The following is a 19,226-nucleotide window of genomic DNA, read 5'->3' on the forward strand; positions in this document are numbered from 1 at the left end:
GTGTTCTATTAACTTTACAATAACAATCTCATTTCTTCATGTCAAGTTTTTGTATTACATCAACAACAGTTCTGTTGTCTCTCAACTTGTGAGACAACAGTTGATATAATCCTTCAGTATGTGATTTATGTGACTGTGACACATAGGATTAAGAAGAAAAGAACATTTTGACTATTTGTTAATCATTAGAGGAATGTTCTATCAATATAATTATATGTAAAACCAAAATATTGTATGTAATGTTGGTAATACTGAAATATTTTATGTAATGTTTATAATACCTATATATTGATCTATATATATAAATGGCAAAATGTGTGTGTGTGTGTCTATCCTTTATACTAATCCACAATTTTTCAGTTAGAGGGCTCGTACTTTCTATGGACATTCAAAATCGTCCAAGGGTGGTTGTGCACATCTTTACATTTCCCCAGTCACCCCGCAAAGCCATTAAAAAATCAATAGAAGTGACTTTTTTGTGAATTTTCTATCCAAAACCCAATCAAAATGCCCGAAACTTGATATGCCAATTGAATGCCAGCTAGCTGTATGTGATTGGTCAGAGATTTGGACAGTACTTGCGTGTATGTGCGCACGCAAGCAGCTGTATATGCATGCACTAGCACTATGACCCGGTTTTGCCGGGTCATAGTGCTACTAATAAATATAATTATAATAATAATGACGATTTCAAATTTTGGCTCAAGGCCAGCAAGTTCAGGGGAGGGTGTCTAGTTGATTGCATCGACCCCAATGCTCAGCTAGTACTTATTTTATGAACCCCGGAAGGATGAAAGGCAAAGTTGATCTTGGTGGAAATTGAACATAAAAACAGGTGAAAAACCACTAAGCATTTTGCCCGGTGTGCTAATAATTCTGCCAGCTCACCGCCATTCTTAATATTAATAATGATGATGATAAATGCCCTGATGCAGTACCAGGCAGTAGCTCTCATGGCTTCTGATGTTTTGTCTTGGTATAAAAGATGGGCTACAGTAAATATTCTGACCAATACCACAGATGTGCTTGACCTTCACCAGTCGAGCATGTCCCTTAGTGGCTGACGTTATGTGCATCTTTGATCATGAACAGGAATAGTGGGGAGGCATCATAGCCATGTGCTGAGAGGAATTCTTTGAGGGTTTGAATAATTCACCTCTGGAAACAGGTGTTTCATTCATCATCTTTAAACAACCCTTATTCAGGGACCATTTGAGTGGAATGAGCTACTTGACCTGAAGAAAATTCTAATAAGGTCATGTGCTGTTTATCTTGATACAAAATCACTATATTGCAGACACATGGTTGTGATGCATGTACCTGGTGTACCCTTATCAGACGGGTAGTCATGTGGGTATATTGGGTTTTGTACATTTGTACCCCAGTGTCACTTTAATGGTATGCATTTCTCTCTCTCTCTCAACAATAGCAATAGTATTAGTAGTAGTAATAATAATTGTTTTGTAGAAGCATAAGGCTATAAATTTCTAAGGAAGAGAATAGCTAACTGAATCAACTACAGTTATGCCTGATATTTATTTCATAGGACTTACATATATATATATATATATATATATATATATATATATATATATATAGAATATATTTGATCCTTGTCAGATCTAAAAACCGAATGTAGAGATGGAAATCATCACTTCAGTATCTATACCCTCATTATAATGAAGATAACGTTCCCATTTACTCTAATCCAGTTAATTCTAATATGTCTCATATTCTACAATTTCAGGTTCATCTATTCTCTTTGATTTGTTGTTGCATCAGCACAATCCTCAAAATAATCAGAAATTAGGAGACAAAAGCAAGGACATTAGTCCTGAACCTGCTCCTGTTCCAGAAGTGGACAAGGTAAATATTCTTTGCGATTTTGTCATTAAAAAAAAATGACTGTAAAACCACCCACCTAGAAACCAGTTTAATGCTGCTGTATATACATAGGATAAATAGCCTGATAATATAGGCACAAGCTTGGCTGTGTGATAAGAAGCTTGCTTCCCAATCACACTGCATGGCACCTTGGGCAAGTGTCTTCTGCTATAGCCTTGGGCTGACCAAAGCTTTGCGAATGAATTTGGTAGACGGAAACTGATGTAAATTTGTTTGTGTGTGTGTGTGTGTCTTTGTATCTTTGTTTGTATCCGCCACCACTTGACAACCGGTATTGGTTTGTTTATGTCTTTGTAACTTAGTGGTTCAGCTATAGAGACCAATAGAATAAGTACCTGGCTTATAGAAAAAAAAAAGTACTTGGGTCAATTCATTTGATTAAAAATTCTTCAAGGTGTTGTCGCAGCATGGCCAGTCTAATGACTGGAACAGGTAAAAGATAAAAGATAGTAATGTTTATTCCACATAGGATGAACACGTCGATGATGTTTATTCTACGTAGGATAATTTTCTTGGTGATATGTGTAGACAACACCTTACAGTGATTCAATGAACAAATTTCATAAATGTGAACCTAATTAATTTTGTGGTACAGAAATATAGAGCTGACATCCGAATTTAAACAAAAGCCATGTCCATAACTTAGTCATTGCAATTTCAGTCTTGTCACGTTCGAACTACTCTGGGGCTACGTAGAATCTGAAGGGACTTTGTGAAAGGTTAAATGAGGATTCAGTTGCTGGGCATGTTCCCATGTTGGTGTTTCTGTCATGCTCCTACACAGCAATGTTTTAATGTATGAACATTATTTAGAGCTGTATTTTACCTATGAACCCTTTTGATTACTATTTTACTTTGGTAGACCCCTGTAGCTATTCAGTGTTTAAAAACTAGTTTTATCGATAATTCTTTCAAAATTCCTATTTTGTTCTTCACATGTTCACTTGTATAGATTTCTATTAGAAATCTATATTCATTTGAAACAGCAGGATTAAACATTGTTTAATGAATGAAATTTATTTTTAATAACTCTTGCATTTTCTATGACCAAAGTCTCATTATAAATCTTGGAAATAGAATAATGATTCTACTGCATAAAAGAAAGGGAAATATTAAAGATGATTAATGCAAATCTAGTTGCAAATTTTGGTTGGATATCATTGCTGAGTTTAATTTAGTGTTTGTCATTCTGGTTATTGAAAAGTTAATATGGATTTAAATATTTAAAAAGTAATTAGTCATGAGTGGAATTTTTTGTTTGGTTTTAAGGCATTGGAAGAAGATACAAGCCAAGAAACTGAGATGACTCTTGAAGACTTATTGGCCAAAGCTGGACTTCAAGATAAAATGGAAATATTTAAAAATGAACAAATTGATATTGATGCATTGGTGAGATTTTCATTTTCTTATTTAAAAAAAACAGTATTTTGTTTTTAGTTGTATTGAAATGTACCTTAATACTTATTAGTTTATTTATAGTAACATTACTTGTTATGTTGATGTGACGAGCTACACTTACTATTTTGTATTCTAGAACAACTATAGACTTACAGTTCTATATTTAAGAGATGAGGAATTATGTACATTATTTACATTCGATGGATATTTGTCCTCATCTTCGAAAGGTTACACTTTCCGCTTGTTATCTAATGTGTTCTTTTTCTAAGACTGCAAAGCGTTGTAATTTGAGAGGAATTTGGATAATTTTTCTAGCTATCTGAACAATCACATAGAGAATAAAAAAGAGCCAATGAGGCTCTTTTTCATTCTTACATAATTATAGCCAAAGAAAGTCCGATTAAAATTTAAAATTAAACAAGGCATTTAGGAATAAAACCAAAATAAAATTAGTTGGCTTTAATTTAGGAAATTAAATATACTTCAGTGGTTAAGTAATTGATGTCAGAGTGGCAGTATCCTGTTTAAAGCTATTTATAATTTTTTGGTGCTTCTGAAGTGGGAATGAAGATAAAAGTGAAACTGCAGTGGAGGTAACTCGGGATTCCCCCTAATTATTACTTTGGAACATAAATGAATATAAGAGCATCAAGGGTCACATATAAGAACTTGTTGACTACAGATAATAGAAGAATTTGCTGAATATATGTCATATTAAAAAAAAAAGCTCACGAGCTGTGGCCATGCTGGGGCACCGCCATTTGGTGTTGCTACATGATTTTACTTCACAAATGCTTTTTAGCAATTGACATTTGGTGCATGAGAGAGTTTGATGCAGCTGCCCTCATCTGCACCTCCTGCCGTGAAGTTGGTTCATCTGGGGCACCTGACAGGAAGAGGCCCAACTTTATTTTGAAGACATCTGCATCCACCCCATGCAGGTCTCTCAGGAGGATATTGAAGAGCTGTGGACCTCTGAAGCCCAGGCTATCACAGTATCTTGTCCTACATCTTGATGGCAAATTTGGAGTCCTTGGCACTATGCAGTGGCGCCCAGTTCAAGTATTTGTGTAACTCTCGTTGCCAAAGTTTGGGACAAGTCCTTCCAGGATCTTCCAGATGTATATTATGGCATATCTTTCTCGCCTCTGCTCTAAGGAATAGAGTCTTGAGTCTTTCCCACCAACTGTGTACATATAATGTAAGTTGTTGGGGTGGGGTATATGTTATATAAGATCTTGTTAGGGTATATATTATATAAGATCTTGTTAGGGTATATATGCTATATATAATATAAAAACCGAGTAAAAGTAAATATGAATCTGAAACTATTTAGAATACTTTGATTTCTTAAAAAAAATGAAATGATTGAACAATTGGATGAAACTATTTTCTAAATAATATAAAATTTTTTTTGTGTATTTTCTAGAGTATGTGTACTGATGAGGATTTGAAATGTCTTGGTTTACCGATGGGACCACGAAAGAAACTTCAGAAGTTGATGACAGAATTAAAACAGGTCAGATATAGGGAATTGTAGTATCAAACATTTCGTTTTTTTTTTGCATGGCTTAGTTTGGACCTGCAAGATAGGTGGATGGAAGTTATCCTCAATCCTTGCTTCAAAACGGACACCCCAGGGAATAGATGATGGTAGTGAACCAGATGACAGATTGTCTCACACCAAAAAAGAAACGGGTTCCATCTCATAAATTCCATCCAAGTCTTTGGTCAGTTTGAGGTTCTGAAAAAGTGCTTTGCAATGGAGTCATACCCAAAGTGCCTTGCAATGGAATCATATTCAAAACAATGTAATTGTGAAGTGAACTTCTTAAACACATCATCATTTAACATCCGTTTTCCATGCTGGCACGGGTTGAATGGCTGTACAGGAACTGGTAGGCCAGGGGCTTCACCAGGTTCCATAGTTTGTTTTGACCTTCCTAACACCATGCCTGCATCAGTTAAAAGGTTTAGAATGCTTCATGAATTTCGAGTGTCCAGGTGTGTTATCTATAATGCTCTCAAATACTGACTGTCAGTACTGCTGCTGCTGCTGATCATCATCATCATCTAACATTCAGTTTCCTCACTGGTAAAGGTTGGATGGTTAGACAGGGTCTGATGATGAGTTTGGAGGCCTGTGTCATGCATGAATGTCTACTTTTGTGTAGTTTCTATAACCTGATCCTTTTCCTAATTCCAACCTCTTTGCAGATTGTACTGGGAGCTTTTTGTTTGTTGGCACTAGTGATAATGCTCTTGTATCTTTTTTGTTTAGTATTATTAATAATTGTTTGATGTGTCATTTGTATAGCACCAAGAAGAGGTTGCCATGAAGCAGAAGATAGAAGCTGAGAAGAAAAGAAAAGAGGAAGAGCAACTGAAAGAAGCAGAAACAAATTTAAAAACAAAGTGAGTTTTTCTTGGAATTTTGTGAGATTCCTATTACTTAGACAAGTGACCAAGTTGAATTCAGTTTTTGCATACAATTCTGTTCAATTCGTCAATAAGCAGAACTTGAAGGAAACTAGAGAAAGTAGCGGGAAAGAAGCTATCATAAATGTCAAGATGGGAAGGAAATTACTTACTTGTACTTGTGGTGACATTCACCCTGGGTGGGTTGAGTTGGCTTCTTCCTTGGAAGAAGTTTTGTGGGAATATGTGGATTTCACAAGCGGTCCCTAACAATCCCGCATGTAGAGACATCCTGTTTGCCGCAGATTGTCTGCAGACGCAGGGACAGAACGACCGAGGAGCCGCCGGTTGCCGGAGCAGACACTCCGAGGATTTTCACCAGAGCCTCGTCTGCCGGCTTGTGGCCCTAATACCACTCGGTGTCAGACCAATCCGCCTTGGGTGGCCCTACCAGGAACCGAAGTTCCCGACGGCATAGCTCTGACACTACTCGTTGCCAGCGTCCCCACCACGGTGAGGAGGGGATGGACTTTGGGGACGCGGAAGGAAATGAAATTAACATGATATGCAAAATAGTCTTTTGAATGAAATAAATAAATTGGCTGTTTTAGATAAATGATATTAGACATTATAAGCACTTTGAAGCAGAAAGAAGGCCTGACAGTGGGCTTGTTGCTTTTACTTTTTCTATTTTAAATGGTCCAGGTTGTGACTAAAACACACAAGTACTATTTAATGGTCTTTAAATTTATTTGGCTTACTTCAATAATCCTTGGAAATGACTCTCACCTAACACAATTTATAAGTGAAAGAAAAAGGGAAATAAGGCTTCTAACAATGCAGAAAATTTTACAAAATCCTTTATATTTCAAGTACTGAGGCCCATCCTCAGAAGAAAGCAGTCTGGGAAATGCCCAGTCACACCGATTCTGTTACCTTATTCAAACTCCTTGGCATTAGGTCAGCAGCAGTAGCAGCCACTCTTCAACTGTTGGTGTAAGCAAATCTCCGGCTGTTGGTGTAGGCAACGCATCCACTGTTAGTTGATGTGACTGGAAATCTACATATAAAAGAAGCTATATTGACCCACTGTCTCAATCCAAAAATTATCAGCCAATTGGAGTTGAGCCAGTGGCTGCTATATAAACATGGTGATTGCAACCAGCATCATAATATACCACCACCACCAGCATATGACTATACATTGCATCAACCAACAGCTGAAGAGTTTCTGCTACTGCTGTTTACATAACTCCTAGGAGTTTGAATAAGGTAAAGGAATCCGTGTAGCAGGACGTTTCCAAGACTGCTTTCTTCTGACAATGGGCCTTTGTAAAACTTTTGGTAAAACTTTCTGCATTCTTATTTCCCCTTTTCTTTTCCTTTTGTCATCATCATCATTGTTTGACCGTGGTCGAGACAATGGAATTTACCATGCTACGCCAGACTTCACGGTCCATCATAGCATTACGGAGGTCCTGTTGCTGGATGCCTGTATCCCTGGAGATTACATCAGGGTAGGAGAGTATGCACCCTCTGTTATCGCGAGTGGATGGCTTCCAGAGGAGAAGAGTAGAAATTGCCTTGTTTTCAGCTCTACAACAATGTCCAGCAAATTGGACTCTCCTACCTTTCACAAGAGATGATACAGGAGGTAGTTTCCCATATATTTGTATTTTGGTTGGATGACGCCTCCACGAGAGATTTTGAGCTCTCATAAGGAGGCGAGTGTAAGTTCCATCCACCTGCCTCTCAAGCTTCTTTGACAACCTCCAGGTTTCTGAGCCATATAGTAGAATTGGTTCAACTGTGGCTTTGAAGATTTTAAGTTTGAAGTCTCTACTTAGATTTGATGACCAGATGCTTCAAGTGAGCTACAATGCTCTTAAAATGGAAAAGTATTTATAAAAGAACTAAAAAGCATCTTTAAGTGTTAACTTTCATGATTTTGTACAATTCTTTATTTTTCTCTCTTAGATTGCTAAAATGTGAGACATCGATTTCTGTTGACTATTTGATGGGTGTGGCTGGAACTGGACAACCCTTTGTTGAATATCCACAGTTACTCTTTCATCCTGTTAGCTTCTTTGCTTTAGGCTCTCCTATTGGAGTATTTCTAGCTGTACGTGGGGTAGAAAAAATGGGAGAAGAATTCTGCCTTCCCACATGTTCCAGAGTCTTCAACATTTTCCATCCGGTAAGTTATTGCAAACCAAATCTTTTTTTCTTCTTGACTTTTTTCTTGTTAAATATCATGCTGTTGTTGGAGCCTGTCTGCATGGATGCAATTTCAAAATCTCTCTCTCTTGTTCTGTAGCAGATGTAGAACTCAAAAAAACAACAACTGCAAGGTGGTTGGTGTTAGGAAAGGCATCCAGCTATAAAAGGCATGCCAGAACAGACACTGAAGCTTGGTGCAGTCTTCTGCTCAGCTAGCTCATGTCAGGCTGTCCAACCCATGCCAGCATGGAAAGCGGACGTTAAAGGATGATGATGATGATGATGACATCAACCTAACTTATCTTAAATATTATTAAAAAGATACTTATTTAATGAAATATGCTTTTAAAAGCTGACATTACCATTTGAAGATTGTTTATGTCCATATTAAAGAATTCTGATCAAATATATATTTCTTTACTGCCCACAAGGGGCTAAACATAGAGGGAACAAACAAGGACAGAGAAAGGGATTAAGTTGATTACATCGACCCCAGTGCGAAACTGGTACTTTATTTATCGACCCCGAAAGGATGAAAGGCAAAGTCAACCTCAGCGGAATTTGAACTCAGAACGTAGCGACAGACGAAATACTGCTAAGCACTTTGCCTGGTGTGCTAACGGTTCTGCCAGCTTGCTGCCTTTTAAGTTTGGGGTTGTTTTCTGCACTGTCACCGATACCTGTTTTGTTGTATATATGTTGCAAGTAAAACTGCTAGGAAATATATAAATTTATATACTGCTAGGCAGTATATAAATAGGTTATAAACTATTTTGAAAGTCACTTAGTATTATGACTTATTAAAACAGTTTAACAGTTTTATTATTACTAACACATTTACATCAAAGACAATACATATTGTTAACAAGTTCATAAATAATATTGTTTATCTTGGTTCTTTTGTGTAACAGATTATCAGTAAATGTATTAAGTCTTTTGTTTTAGCTTTCTGAAACTTTTTTATTTTAAATAATTTAAATGTATTGAAACCATTCTGATAACTTTTTATATTTTCTTTGCATCTTCCTTTGGCCGTGTCTTCAGTTTGATTCTGTGGTAAGTTATTTTGGCATTTTACCATTAACTTGTTGCAAACATCAAAAATTTATTGCAAAGTAATATTGAAAATTATCGTGTATTAACTGCCATCTTTATTATTGATAAGAAAGTCTAAAACTTAGAATTTGAAATCACAGCAATTATTTTAATGGCAGTAGGGAGTTTTGTTTTGGATACTTTCATGCAACATTAGCAATTGGAATGACTATACTTCCACTTGTTTGTTGGTTAAAGAACTCGATTTTGTTAAATTTCTGTCATTATATATAAAAGAAAATTATACTGCATTTAGCTATCAAACCAATGATGTGTAGATGTTGGAAGGTAATTGGTATTAGTCAGCAGAAACAATTACCTCCTCATTCAAATTATTTTGAATGTTAAAATTTTAAAAAAAATGCATGATATAAGCATGGTAATTCACCGTACTGTATATTGATGTAGCTGTCCAACTCAAAGTATATATACAAATGAATGTTGATATTAATATCAACAGATGAGATTCCTCTATAGGGTCACTGGATACTAAACTCTGCTTGCGAAGACCAGTTGAGGCAAGTGAAATCGAAGTCAAAATGAAACTCAGTGACTGGCATCTGTTGCTAGTGGAGCGCTAAGAGTACCATACGAGTGAGATCGTTGTCAGAGCAACAAGCTGGCCTTTGTGCTGATGGCACGTTTAAGCACACCATTCGAGCGTGATTATTACCGCGTCGCCTTACTAGAACTTGTGCTGGTGGCACGTGAAACATTCGAGCAAGGTCGTCGCCAGTGCCGCTGGACTGGCTCCTGTACAGGTGGCACGTACAAAGCACCATTTGGGTGTGGCTGTTGCCAGTACCACCAAACTGGCCCTCATGCTGGTGGCATGTAAAAGCACCCACTACACTCTCGGAGTGGTTGGCGTTAGGAAGGGCATCCAGCTGTATAAACTCTGCCAGATCAGATTGGAGTTTGGTTCGCCAGACCTCAATCAAATCGTCCAACCCATGCTAGCATGGAAAGTGGACGTTAAATGATGATGATGAGTCATGCATATAATTCAATCTGTCTTTGAAGCAAATAGATACCCTTCACTACTTTTTAGTTGAGTATTAAATGATTAGACAAACAGTCAACAGTAAAATAATTTGCTTTTGAAACCATGACCAATTTCATAGAATGACATGGGATTCCATAATCTATTTCAAGTGTAATGTAGAATTTTATGATGTGAAAGTATATTCTGCTCAGAGCTCAACATCTCCATATATAATGTTTACATGTTGTAGGCCTATCGTATCGAGCCACTTGTGAATGCCCACGCTAGTAACCACAAACCAGTTCTAATACCACATCATAAAGGCCGAAAACGTCTTCATTTAGGTGAGTCTTAATTGTTATGTTTCCCTCATCTTTATTTTCGTTTTTATATTGTAAGTAAAGCACATATCTAGAATTAGAAATATATTACAAGCATAAAGCACAGGCATGGCTGTGTGGTAAGAAGCTAGCTTCCCAACCTCATGGTTCCAGGTTCAGTCCCACTATATGGCACCTACTTTAGCCTCGCGCTGACCGAAACCCTGTGGGTGGATTTGGTAGATGGAAATTAAAAGAAGCCTGTTGTATGTGTATGTATGTATACTCTTTACTCTTTTACTTGTTTCAGTCATTTGACTGTGGCCATGCTGGAGCACCGCCTTTAGTCGAGCAAATCGACCCCGGGACTTATTCTTTGTAAGCCCAGTACTTATTCTATCGGTCTCTTTTGCCGAACGCTAAGTGACGGGGGTGTAAACACACCAGCATCAGTTGTCAAGCAATGCTAGGAGACAAACACAAACACACACACACATATGCTAGCATGGACAACGGATGCTAAATGATGATGATGATGATGATATATATATATATATATATATATATATATATATACACATACATATATATGTGTGTGTGTGTATGTCTTTGTGTCTGTGTTTGTCCCCTATCACTGCTTGACAACTGGTGTTGGTTTGTTTATGTCCCAGGCTTACAGAAAATAAGTACTGGGGTCAATTCCCTTGACTAAAAGTTCTTTAAGTTAGTGCCCCAGCATGGCCGCAATTTAATGATTGAAACAGATATAAGATAACACAAGCCAACAAGAAATCTTCTATGCAGCTGCTCTGTCCTGCTGTCTTAAAAAGGATTAATTGAATAATGTGATGCAATGTCTGAAAAGAGACAGAATGGTCTCGACTGTAACGCCTTTGATCAAAGGCTTCCTCTGGGACTAAGTAACAATATTACACATACTATATAGCATTCACTGGACACTGTTACCCAGGCAGTTGTAGGTTTTTATCTTGGGGGAGACAAGAAATATGTATACAATGTATGTGCATCTTAACCCTTTAGCATTTAAACTGACTCGTATCTGGCCCAAATATTCTTGTTTTATGATCGAATCAGCCACATCCAGCCCCTGACATCTACCCTGTGATGTCATTCTTAAGGTAGACAATCACATCACCGAAACTTTGAGGCTACAAGATGATGCATGATTGATTTAAGACAATGTGAATAAACAAACTTTACATTTGAGAGAGCAATCTGAATGCTAAAGGGTTAATCAGCTGAACCTTTATGCTTAGACGCAGGAGTGGCTGTGTGGTAAGTAGCTTGCTTCCCAACCACATGGTTCCGGGTTCAGTCCCACAGCGTGGCACCTTGGGCAAGTGTCTTCTACTATAGCCTCGGGCTGACCAAAGCCTTGTGAGTGGATTTGGTAGACGGAAACTGAAAGAAGCCTGTCGTATATATATATATATGTGTGTGTGTTTGTCCCCCCCACCAACGCTTGACAACCGATGCTGGTGTGTTTACGTCCCCGTAACTTAGCAGTTCGGCAAAAGAGACCGATAGATTAAGTACTAGGCTCACAAAGAATAAGTCCTGGGGTCAATTTGCTTAACTAAAGGCGGTGCTCCAGCATGGCCGCAGTCAAATGACTGAAACAAGTAAAAGAGTAATAGATAAATAGATATGTGCAAAAATGGTTGTGTGACAAGAAGTTTGTTTCCCAATCTCATGGTTCTGGGTTCAGTCCTACTGTGTGATACCTTGAGCAAGTGTCTTCTACTATATCCCTGGGTTAACCAAAGTCCTGTGAGTGGATTTGGTAGATGGAAATTGAAAGGAGCCTAGGCATGGCTGTGTGGTAAGAAGCTTGCTTCCCAACGACATGGTTCCGGGTTCAGTCCCACTTGTGTGACACCTTGGGTAAGTGTCTTCTATAACCTCAGGCCAACCAAAGCCTTGTGAGTGGATTTGGTAGACGGAAACTGAAAGAAGCCTGTTTATGTGTGTGTGTGTGTCTTTGTGCCCCCTCCCCTCCTCGCCCACTGCTTGTTAACCAGTGTTGGTGTGTTTATGTCCCTGTAACCTACTGGTTTGGCAAAAGAGATCAGTAGAAATAAGTTCTGGGGTTGATTTGCTCAACTAAAACCCTTCAAGGTGGTGCTCCAGCATGGGTGCAGTCAAATGATTGAAACAAAGGGACGAAAGAATGTATGTATGTTTGTGTGTGTGTGTGTGTGTCTCTCCTTGCCTTGACATCACATGAAGGTTGTAAACAAGAGTCATAACCATGCAAGTGTTGTCCTTCATTTCCAGTATTCCATGAAAACCTGTCTGGCCATAGGGAAGCAGGTGAAGGTTGGCAACAGGAAAGGCAGCTGGTCATAGAAAATCTGCCTCGATAAATTCCATCTGACGTATACAAGCATGGAAAAGTGGATGTTAAAATGATGATGATGATATATATCTCACTCTTTCTACTTTGACTGCTGCAGGAATCTGGGAGACATGTTCCCACTAGATGCTGGATTTGCTCCCTTCTGTGGTTGTATTAAGAATCACATTTATCAGAATACACGTGTATTGATATATATGATGGCAATTATGTGACTTGAGTAGGGCACAATAAAGAATATGTGATGATGTTATATGATCTTAATGTGCCTGAGATGCATGCTTTGTTTGGGGTGTATGTTTAGTGTTGTTATATCTGTAGTACATATATTAAGGCGGCGAGCTGGCAGAATCGTTAGGATGTCGGGCGAAATGCGTAGCCGTATTTCGTCTGCTGTTATGTTCTGAGTTCAAATTCCGCCGAGGTCGACTTTGCCTTTCGTCCTTTCGGGGTCGATAAATAAAGTACCAGTTTCGCACTGGGGTCGATATAATCGACTTAATCCCTTTGTCTGTCCTTGTTTGTCCCCTCTATGTTTAGCCCCTTGTGGGCAATAAAGAAATATATATCTATTGTACATTGAATTTTTGTGATTTTGTTGGGAATTTGAAAATTCAGTATATATAATGTTTTTTCCTACTTCATGTGTAGAATGTTGACAGTTTAATGTGTTGAAAGATTGTTTATTATTTATTAGTAAATTAGTGTGGAAACTAATATGATGGTTTTGTATGTTAGTGTACTTGAATCACTGTTAAGACAAGCTCAGGACAAATATTCTAGTAATAATAGAAACAGTTTTCATTAACTACAAAGTCAATTTATGAAGGAGAGAAACATAGTCAAATAAATTCACTCTTGTTTTATTATCTGTACTTTTTTATCAACACCAGAGGGATGATAAAGTTGACATTATGCAATTTGAACACGGAACACGAAGAGTTATAACTAAAAACTGCATGAGTGTATACAGTTTCTGCTAATTTACCACTGTTAATAATAATAATAATAATAATAATAATGATGATAATAATGATAATAATGATAATAATAATGATAATAATGATAATAATAATAATAATAATGATAATAATGATAATAATAATAATAATGATGATGATGATGATAATAATGATAAGGATAATAATAATAATAATAATGATAATAATAATAATAATGATAATAATAATAATAATAATGATAATAATGATGATTATATAATAATAATAATAATAATAATATCTTGCTATTTTTTACAAGGGGAATGTGAAAGAGTATATTGAATTGAAACCTTGTACTTATTGACCCTAGAATTATGAATGGTCAGATATGAATTAAGAATGTAAGATGAAAAAAAATACTGCCTTTTAATTAATTCCCTTGCTATTTTACCACCACCCTCATCTTCATTTAGTAGTAAAGATGAATTTTCCGATTTATATGAAGTACTACATAGTTAATCCCTGGTACTTAATAATAATAAAGAAAGATGCATTTAAGCATCAATCCAAAAACATTGAATTGGGATTGATATTTTGTCTCTTTTGATTTCAGAATTGCGAGAAAGTCTCAGCCGAGTTGGTTCTGATCTGAAGCAAAGATTTCTGGATTCCCTGAAGAGTACCTGGAATTCAATCAATGAATTTGCAAGAGCTCACACTTCAAACCAATCACTGGAACAACATGTAGAAAAAGAAATGAGTGATGTTATTAACCAGTTAGTTGTTACTGACGATGAATGTGAAACTGCATGTAAGTGGACAGATTTTCTGGGAAAACAAAAAAAAAAAAACCCTACTTTATATTTCATTTTCGAATTAATAGTTTTTAGAGTGATTGTATAAAGTCAACATAACTTGACAGTCCCGTAGAGGGAACTACACCACCGCTATGTAGCCCTAGGAAGTGTCGATGCTTCCTAGAGCTATATAGCGGTGTGTGTAATTCCCTTCATGGGACTGTCACATTATGTTGACTTTATACAACCACTCTATTGCTCCACCGCCGCTCATGTCTTGTTGAGACATTTAGAAATTCAATATTTCTAATTAATAGTCTTTGTTTCATTAAAAACATTTTTGACATCTCCACAACTACTGGAACTATATTATTTAAAAGTTTCCTTGTTTTTGCCTTTCCTCTTGTCCCTCATTGATCCTGTGCTGGCCACTTTTCCTATTCCTTCATCCTCAAAATGTCAATCCTCTAAAATTCCCTTCACAATAACATTTCCCCTGCAAGCATTGGTGTTGAAGCTACATTGATCTGTAAAGATCATAACTGCAGAAAATCCGCCAGACTATTCCATAGCAAAAGTAAAAATATAAACTAATATTATAATATATCTCATCTGGCCTCTGTGCCGGTGGCACGTAAAAAGCACCCACTACACTCACGGAGTGGTTGGTGTTAGGAAGGGCATCCAGCTGTAGAAACACTGCCAGATCAGACTGGTCCTGGTGCAGCCTTCTGGCTTCCCAGACCCCAATTGAACCGTCCAACCCATGCTAGCATGAAAAGCGGACGTTAAACGATGATGATGATGAAACAAATCTCTTTAGTATCCATTGCCAATCCAGAGTAGATTTGATGGATCGGTTGAAATAGTTCTCTTTCAGTTTGTCACCTCTACACAGCTAAACTAAAAGGAAAATTAGTTTACGGTAACATCCACTATTGACAAGTAGCTAAATAATTTAAGGAAACTTCTGTGTTTTACAGTTAAGACTTCAATTGTTGTGATTGCTGAAAAACAAAATACCTCGGTTAACTGGTGGCTGTAGGAATTGATCTCCAAATAGAAACTAACTTGCTTTAATGATGACTTCAGTAGTCTGATAGGTTTATTTGGATCTTTTCGGATTGAACAGCAGTTTTTTCTAGCAGTGTCATATGAAATTGTCACCCATAATTATGACCCTAGTATCGATCTATTGCATTTCAATGTTTTAGGGTTGGTTAGGGGTTGGGGGAAGGGTATCTTTTTTTTCTTCACAAATGTAAATAAACCCAATCTGTTTCTTAAACGAGGGACATATTCATACGGCACAGAATGTTTTTTACCTCAATAGACGTCAGTAATTGGTTGAAATTGCAGAAATTGAAGAAAAAAAACAACAAATATCTTACAAACTATAGAATTTTCTCAAAAAAGCCAAGAGAAAAAGATGTTTTATAAACACATTCTACCAGTATACGAAGTTTAAAACTGTTTAGTTACGTGGAAATTATTTTTAAAAACACGTTCAAACCGAAAAGTTCCGTTTATTTGATTCTATATGTTTAAAATATACCAAGTTTTCTGTTTGAGGATTATATTCACTGAAATTTTCTTTCAAACATTTTTCAGCCATTGCTTCTAGTCATGATGAGGAAATCAGCATGGGTCTGTTAAATGAAGGACGCAGAATTGACTATGTCTTACAGGAGAAACCTATTGAAAGCTTTAACGATTATTTATTTGCACTGACTAGTCATGGCTGCTATTGGTAAGTCATTAACCGTACAGTATTTCTACTAATTTAGTGTTGGTTCTGACTAACATCTTGACTTCTAATGAATTAAATTATTATATCTTGAAACCGATTGAGTTTTAAAAGTATCATAGATGACTTTGTGTTCATGCAATGATTCAAAGGAAAGCACATTAATATAGTGTCTTGTTGCCAATCTCCATGTAGTTGATGCATTGGTGTAGTGCCACGGTTGGTGATTTCTATACCTGCAGATTTTCAGCTTAATATTTACTACAAACTAACAAACACTGTTGGGACAAGAACATTGAATTCAATATCTTTAACAAGAGCAGAATGTGAACTGTAGACTACCCAGTAAGCACAATGTAGCAAGTAATTGCAATAGTCATACCATATATATATATATATATATATATATATAATATATATATATATATATATAATGGGAAGCTTTATGAAAATAGACAAAAGACGAAGGCAGGTTTACGGAAATAAACAAAAGACGAAGGCAGGTGGAATACAAACAAACAATTGTATTAGTATGGCGCTCAGGAAATATAAATAAAACAAGAAAATGGAGGAACAAATTCATTTCAATCATCAACTTACAGATATTACCATTTCATATTATTTATTAACTTTCAGCGGTGGTGCCCCAGCATGGCCGTGGCCTTCGGGCTAAAAACATTTTTAAGGATTTTAAGGATTTATATAAATAGGAATATCCAAATCGAACAAAACAATATACATCAATATGCAAGATAATAATACCATAAGAATAATACACATAAAATGGTCCTTACAGCTGTTTCAGCCTAAAGATAAAAGTATCTCATTCTGCCTATATTAGTCAGATATCCCATAGTGGGTTACCCTCATAACCCCTGTCTTACTTTGTATATATATACTAAGCACAGACATGGCTATGGTTAAGAAGACAGCTTCCCAACCATGTGTGTTTGTGTCGCCTAGTCTTAACATCACATGATGGTTATAAATGAATGTTACTGTCACACAGTGTCATTCATTTTGAGTATTCTGTGAAAATGTCTGGCTCTGAGAAAGATGTTACAATATTACCTTGCTTGGAAACACGAGAAGGTTGGCTACAGGAGGGGCATCTAATTGTAGAAAAACTGCCTCCAATAAAACTTTGTCCAACTGATACAAGCATAAGAAAAGTGGATGTTAAAATATGTATAGAAGGTAAAGTGTTTGAGAATATATGCCAGCTATGGTATTAGGTGGCGAGCTGGCAGAAACGTTAGCACACTAGGCAAAATGCGTAGCCGTATTTCGTCTGTCGTTATGTTGTGAGTTCAAATTCCGCCAAGGTCGGCTTTGCCTTTCATCCTTTCGGGGTCGATAAATTAAGTACCAGTTATGCACTGGGGTCGATGTAATCGACTTAATACCTATGTCTGTCCTTGTTTGTCCCCTCTATGTTTTAGCCCCTTGTGGGTAATAAAGAAATAGGTATTAGTTCTTAGATTACACTGGTAACAGAAGGACCCTATCTTCTGGAAGTCTCATCTGTGTCTCCACTGTCCATAGGAAAGACATGAACATCATAGACTTAATGACATTAAAACGTTTTGGCTTTCATGCCTAGCTAGAGAAGATAGTGGGAGAACACCACAATGCAAATTGATTCAGAAAAGCTAATACCTGTGTAAACAACACTTATGATTAAGTCTGCTGTGAATCCATGTCTATCCAGTTTATTGTTTTTTTGTTTACAGGGAATCTGAAGACACAGTGCTGCTTATACTTAAGGAGTTGTACTCAATAGTAGGAATTTATCCTCAGACGAATTGGCCAGATTCAATGAACCGAAGTACAGTTGCACCTCCTTCTTCAGCTGTTCCTCTTACTTCACCTTCAACTCCTCTCCAAACACCTTCCTACTCAGAACCACAATTAAATTCTAAAAGACGAGAATATTCAAGTCCTGGTAGCTCTCAAGCCACTGCAAATCATTTTGGTGTATTTTCCCCTGTGGGACCTCCTACTGGCCCTCCCCTAAAGGGACATCCTTCAGTTGGTCCTCCCCCCATGGGACCACCTCCAACAGGCCCTCCACCTATGAGGCCTTCAGTTGGTCCTCCCCCTATGGGACCTCCTTCAACTGGCCCTCCCCCTATGGGACCTCCTTCAACTGGCCCTCCCCCTATGGGACCTCCTTCAACTGGCCTTCCCCCTATGGGACCTCCTTCAACAGGCCCTCCCCCCATGAGACCTCCTTCAAGCCTTCCTCCCATGGGACCTCCTTCAACAGGCCCTCCCCCCATGGGACCTCCTTCAGTTGGTCCTCCCCCCATGGGTCCTCCTTCAACTTCTACTCCCTCCATTGCACCTCCTACAACTGCTCCTGTGTTATCTCATCTACCCATGGGTCCACCTTCAACAAATCTTCCTCCACCCATGGGTCCACCTTCAACAGCTCCATCAATGATACCCCCCACTACAGGTCCTCAAACGACTGGTATGCCAGTTGGACCTCCTCCATTGACAGGGTTTATAAAAAACACCTACTAAAATGGAATGGAGGTTTAATCTCTCAGATCTGAACTAAGTTTCATATTCAAAGTAACATTTAATTTTACATCTAGGTAGGTAAGACACTGACTTGTACTTAAAGATATGAATAAATGAAAACCATTCCTCAGGTGTTTCTTACTACTTCTTCACTACAATTTTGCGAGTTAAAGTGGGTTTTTGGATGTTCTCTCTCCACTTCGTTTCCACTTCACATCACTCCTTGTTGTCAACAAATACTGTCATTCATCAACTTTGTATCTCTTATCTAAGCACATCTACATGCGCCCACTTCTTTGCTTTATGGTTGTCCACTGAATCTGATGATAACTATCATCTTTTTCATTTGTAGATTCTTTGATGACACATCCCAATATTTGCTATGCAACTTTAGTAGTTGCAGATGAAACATATAAACGTTTTTTTTAGAGAGCTCAGAGATTACTCTGCAAGTATACACTTTTTCTCCCTTCTAGTAATACTGAGTATGTTTC

The 19,226-nt window shown here is 37.4% G+C and overlaps 1 protein-coding gene across 7 annotated transcripts in view; it reads left to right on the forward strand.

Moving 5' to 3' along the window:
• Nucleotides 1-18,862, forward strand: part of LOC115219711 (phospholipase DDHD2) — a 58,021-nt gene extending 39,159 nt beyond the window's left edge. For 4 of the 7 annotated variants that reach the window (XM_036509507.1, XM_036509508.1, XM_036509509.1 and 1 more), the window contains 10 exons: nucleotides 1,748-1,872; nucleotides 3,175-3,294; nucleotides 4,733-4,822; nucleotides 5,621-5,718; nucleotides 7,699-7,918; nucleotides 8,986-8,997; nucleotides 10,272-10,365; nucleotides 14,273-14,470; nucleotides 16,068-16,206; nucleotides 17,937-18,862. In XM_036509507.1, coding sequence (XP_036365400.1) covers nucleotides 1,748-1,872; nucleotides 3,175-3,294; nucleotides 4,733-4,822; nucleotides 5,621-5,718; nucleotides 7,699-7,918; nucleotides 8,986-8,997; nucleotides 10,272-10,365; nucleotides 14,273-14,470; nucleotides 16,068-16,206; nucleotides 17,937-18,732 — 1,892 coding nt within the window. In that variant the 3' untranslated portion in view covers nucleotides 18,733-18,862. The remainder of the gene's footprint in view (nucleotides 1-1,747; nucleotides 1,873-3,174; nucleotides 3,295-4,732; nucleotides 4,823-5,620; nucleotides 5,719-7,698; nucleotides 7,919-8,985; nucleotides 8,998-10,271; nucleotides 10,366-14,272; nucleotides 14,471-16,067; nucleotides 16,207-17,936) is intronic. The other 3 variants (XM_036509510.1, XM_036509512.1, XM_029789892.2) reach the window with 3 other exon arrangements.
• Nucleotides 18,863-19,226: the final 364 nt, after the last annotated feature.

This window comes from Octopus sinensis, linkage group LG15 (assembly GCF_006345805.1).
Source record: "Octopus sinensis linkage group LG15, ASM634580v1, whole genome shotgun sequence".
NCBI classification, from domain to species: Eukaryota; Metazoa; Mollusca; class Cephalopoda; order Octopoda; family Octopodidae; genus Octopus; species Octopus sinensis.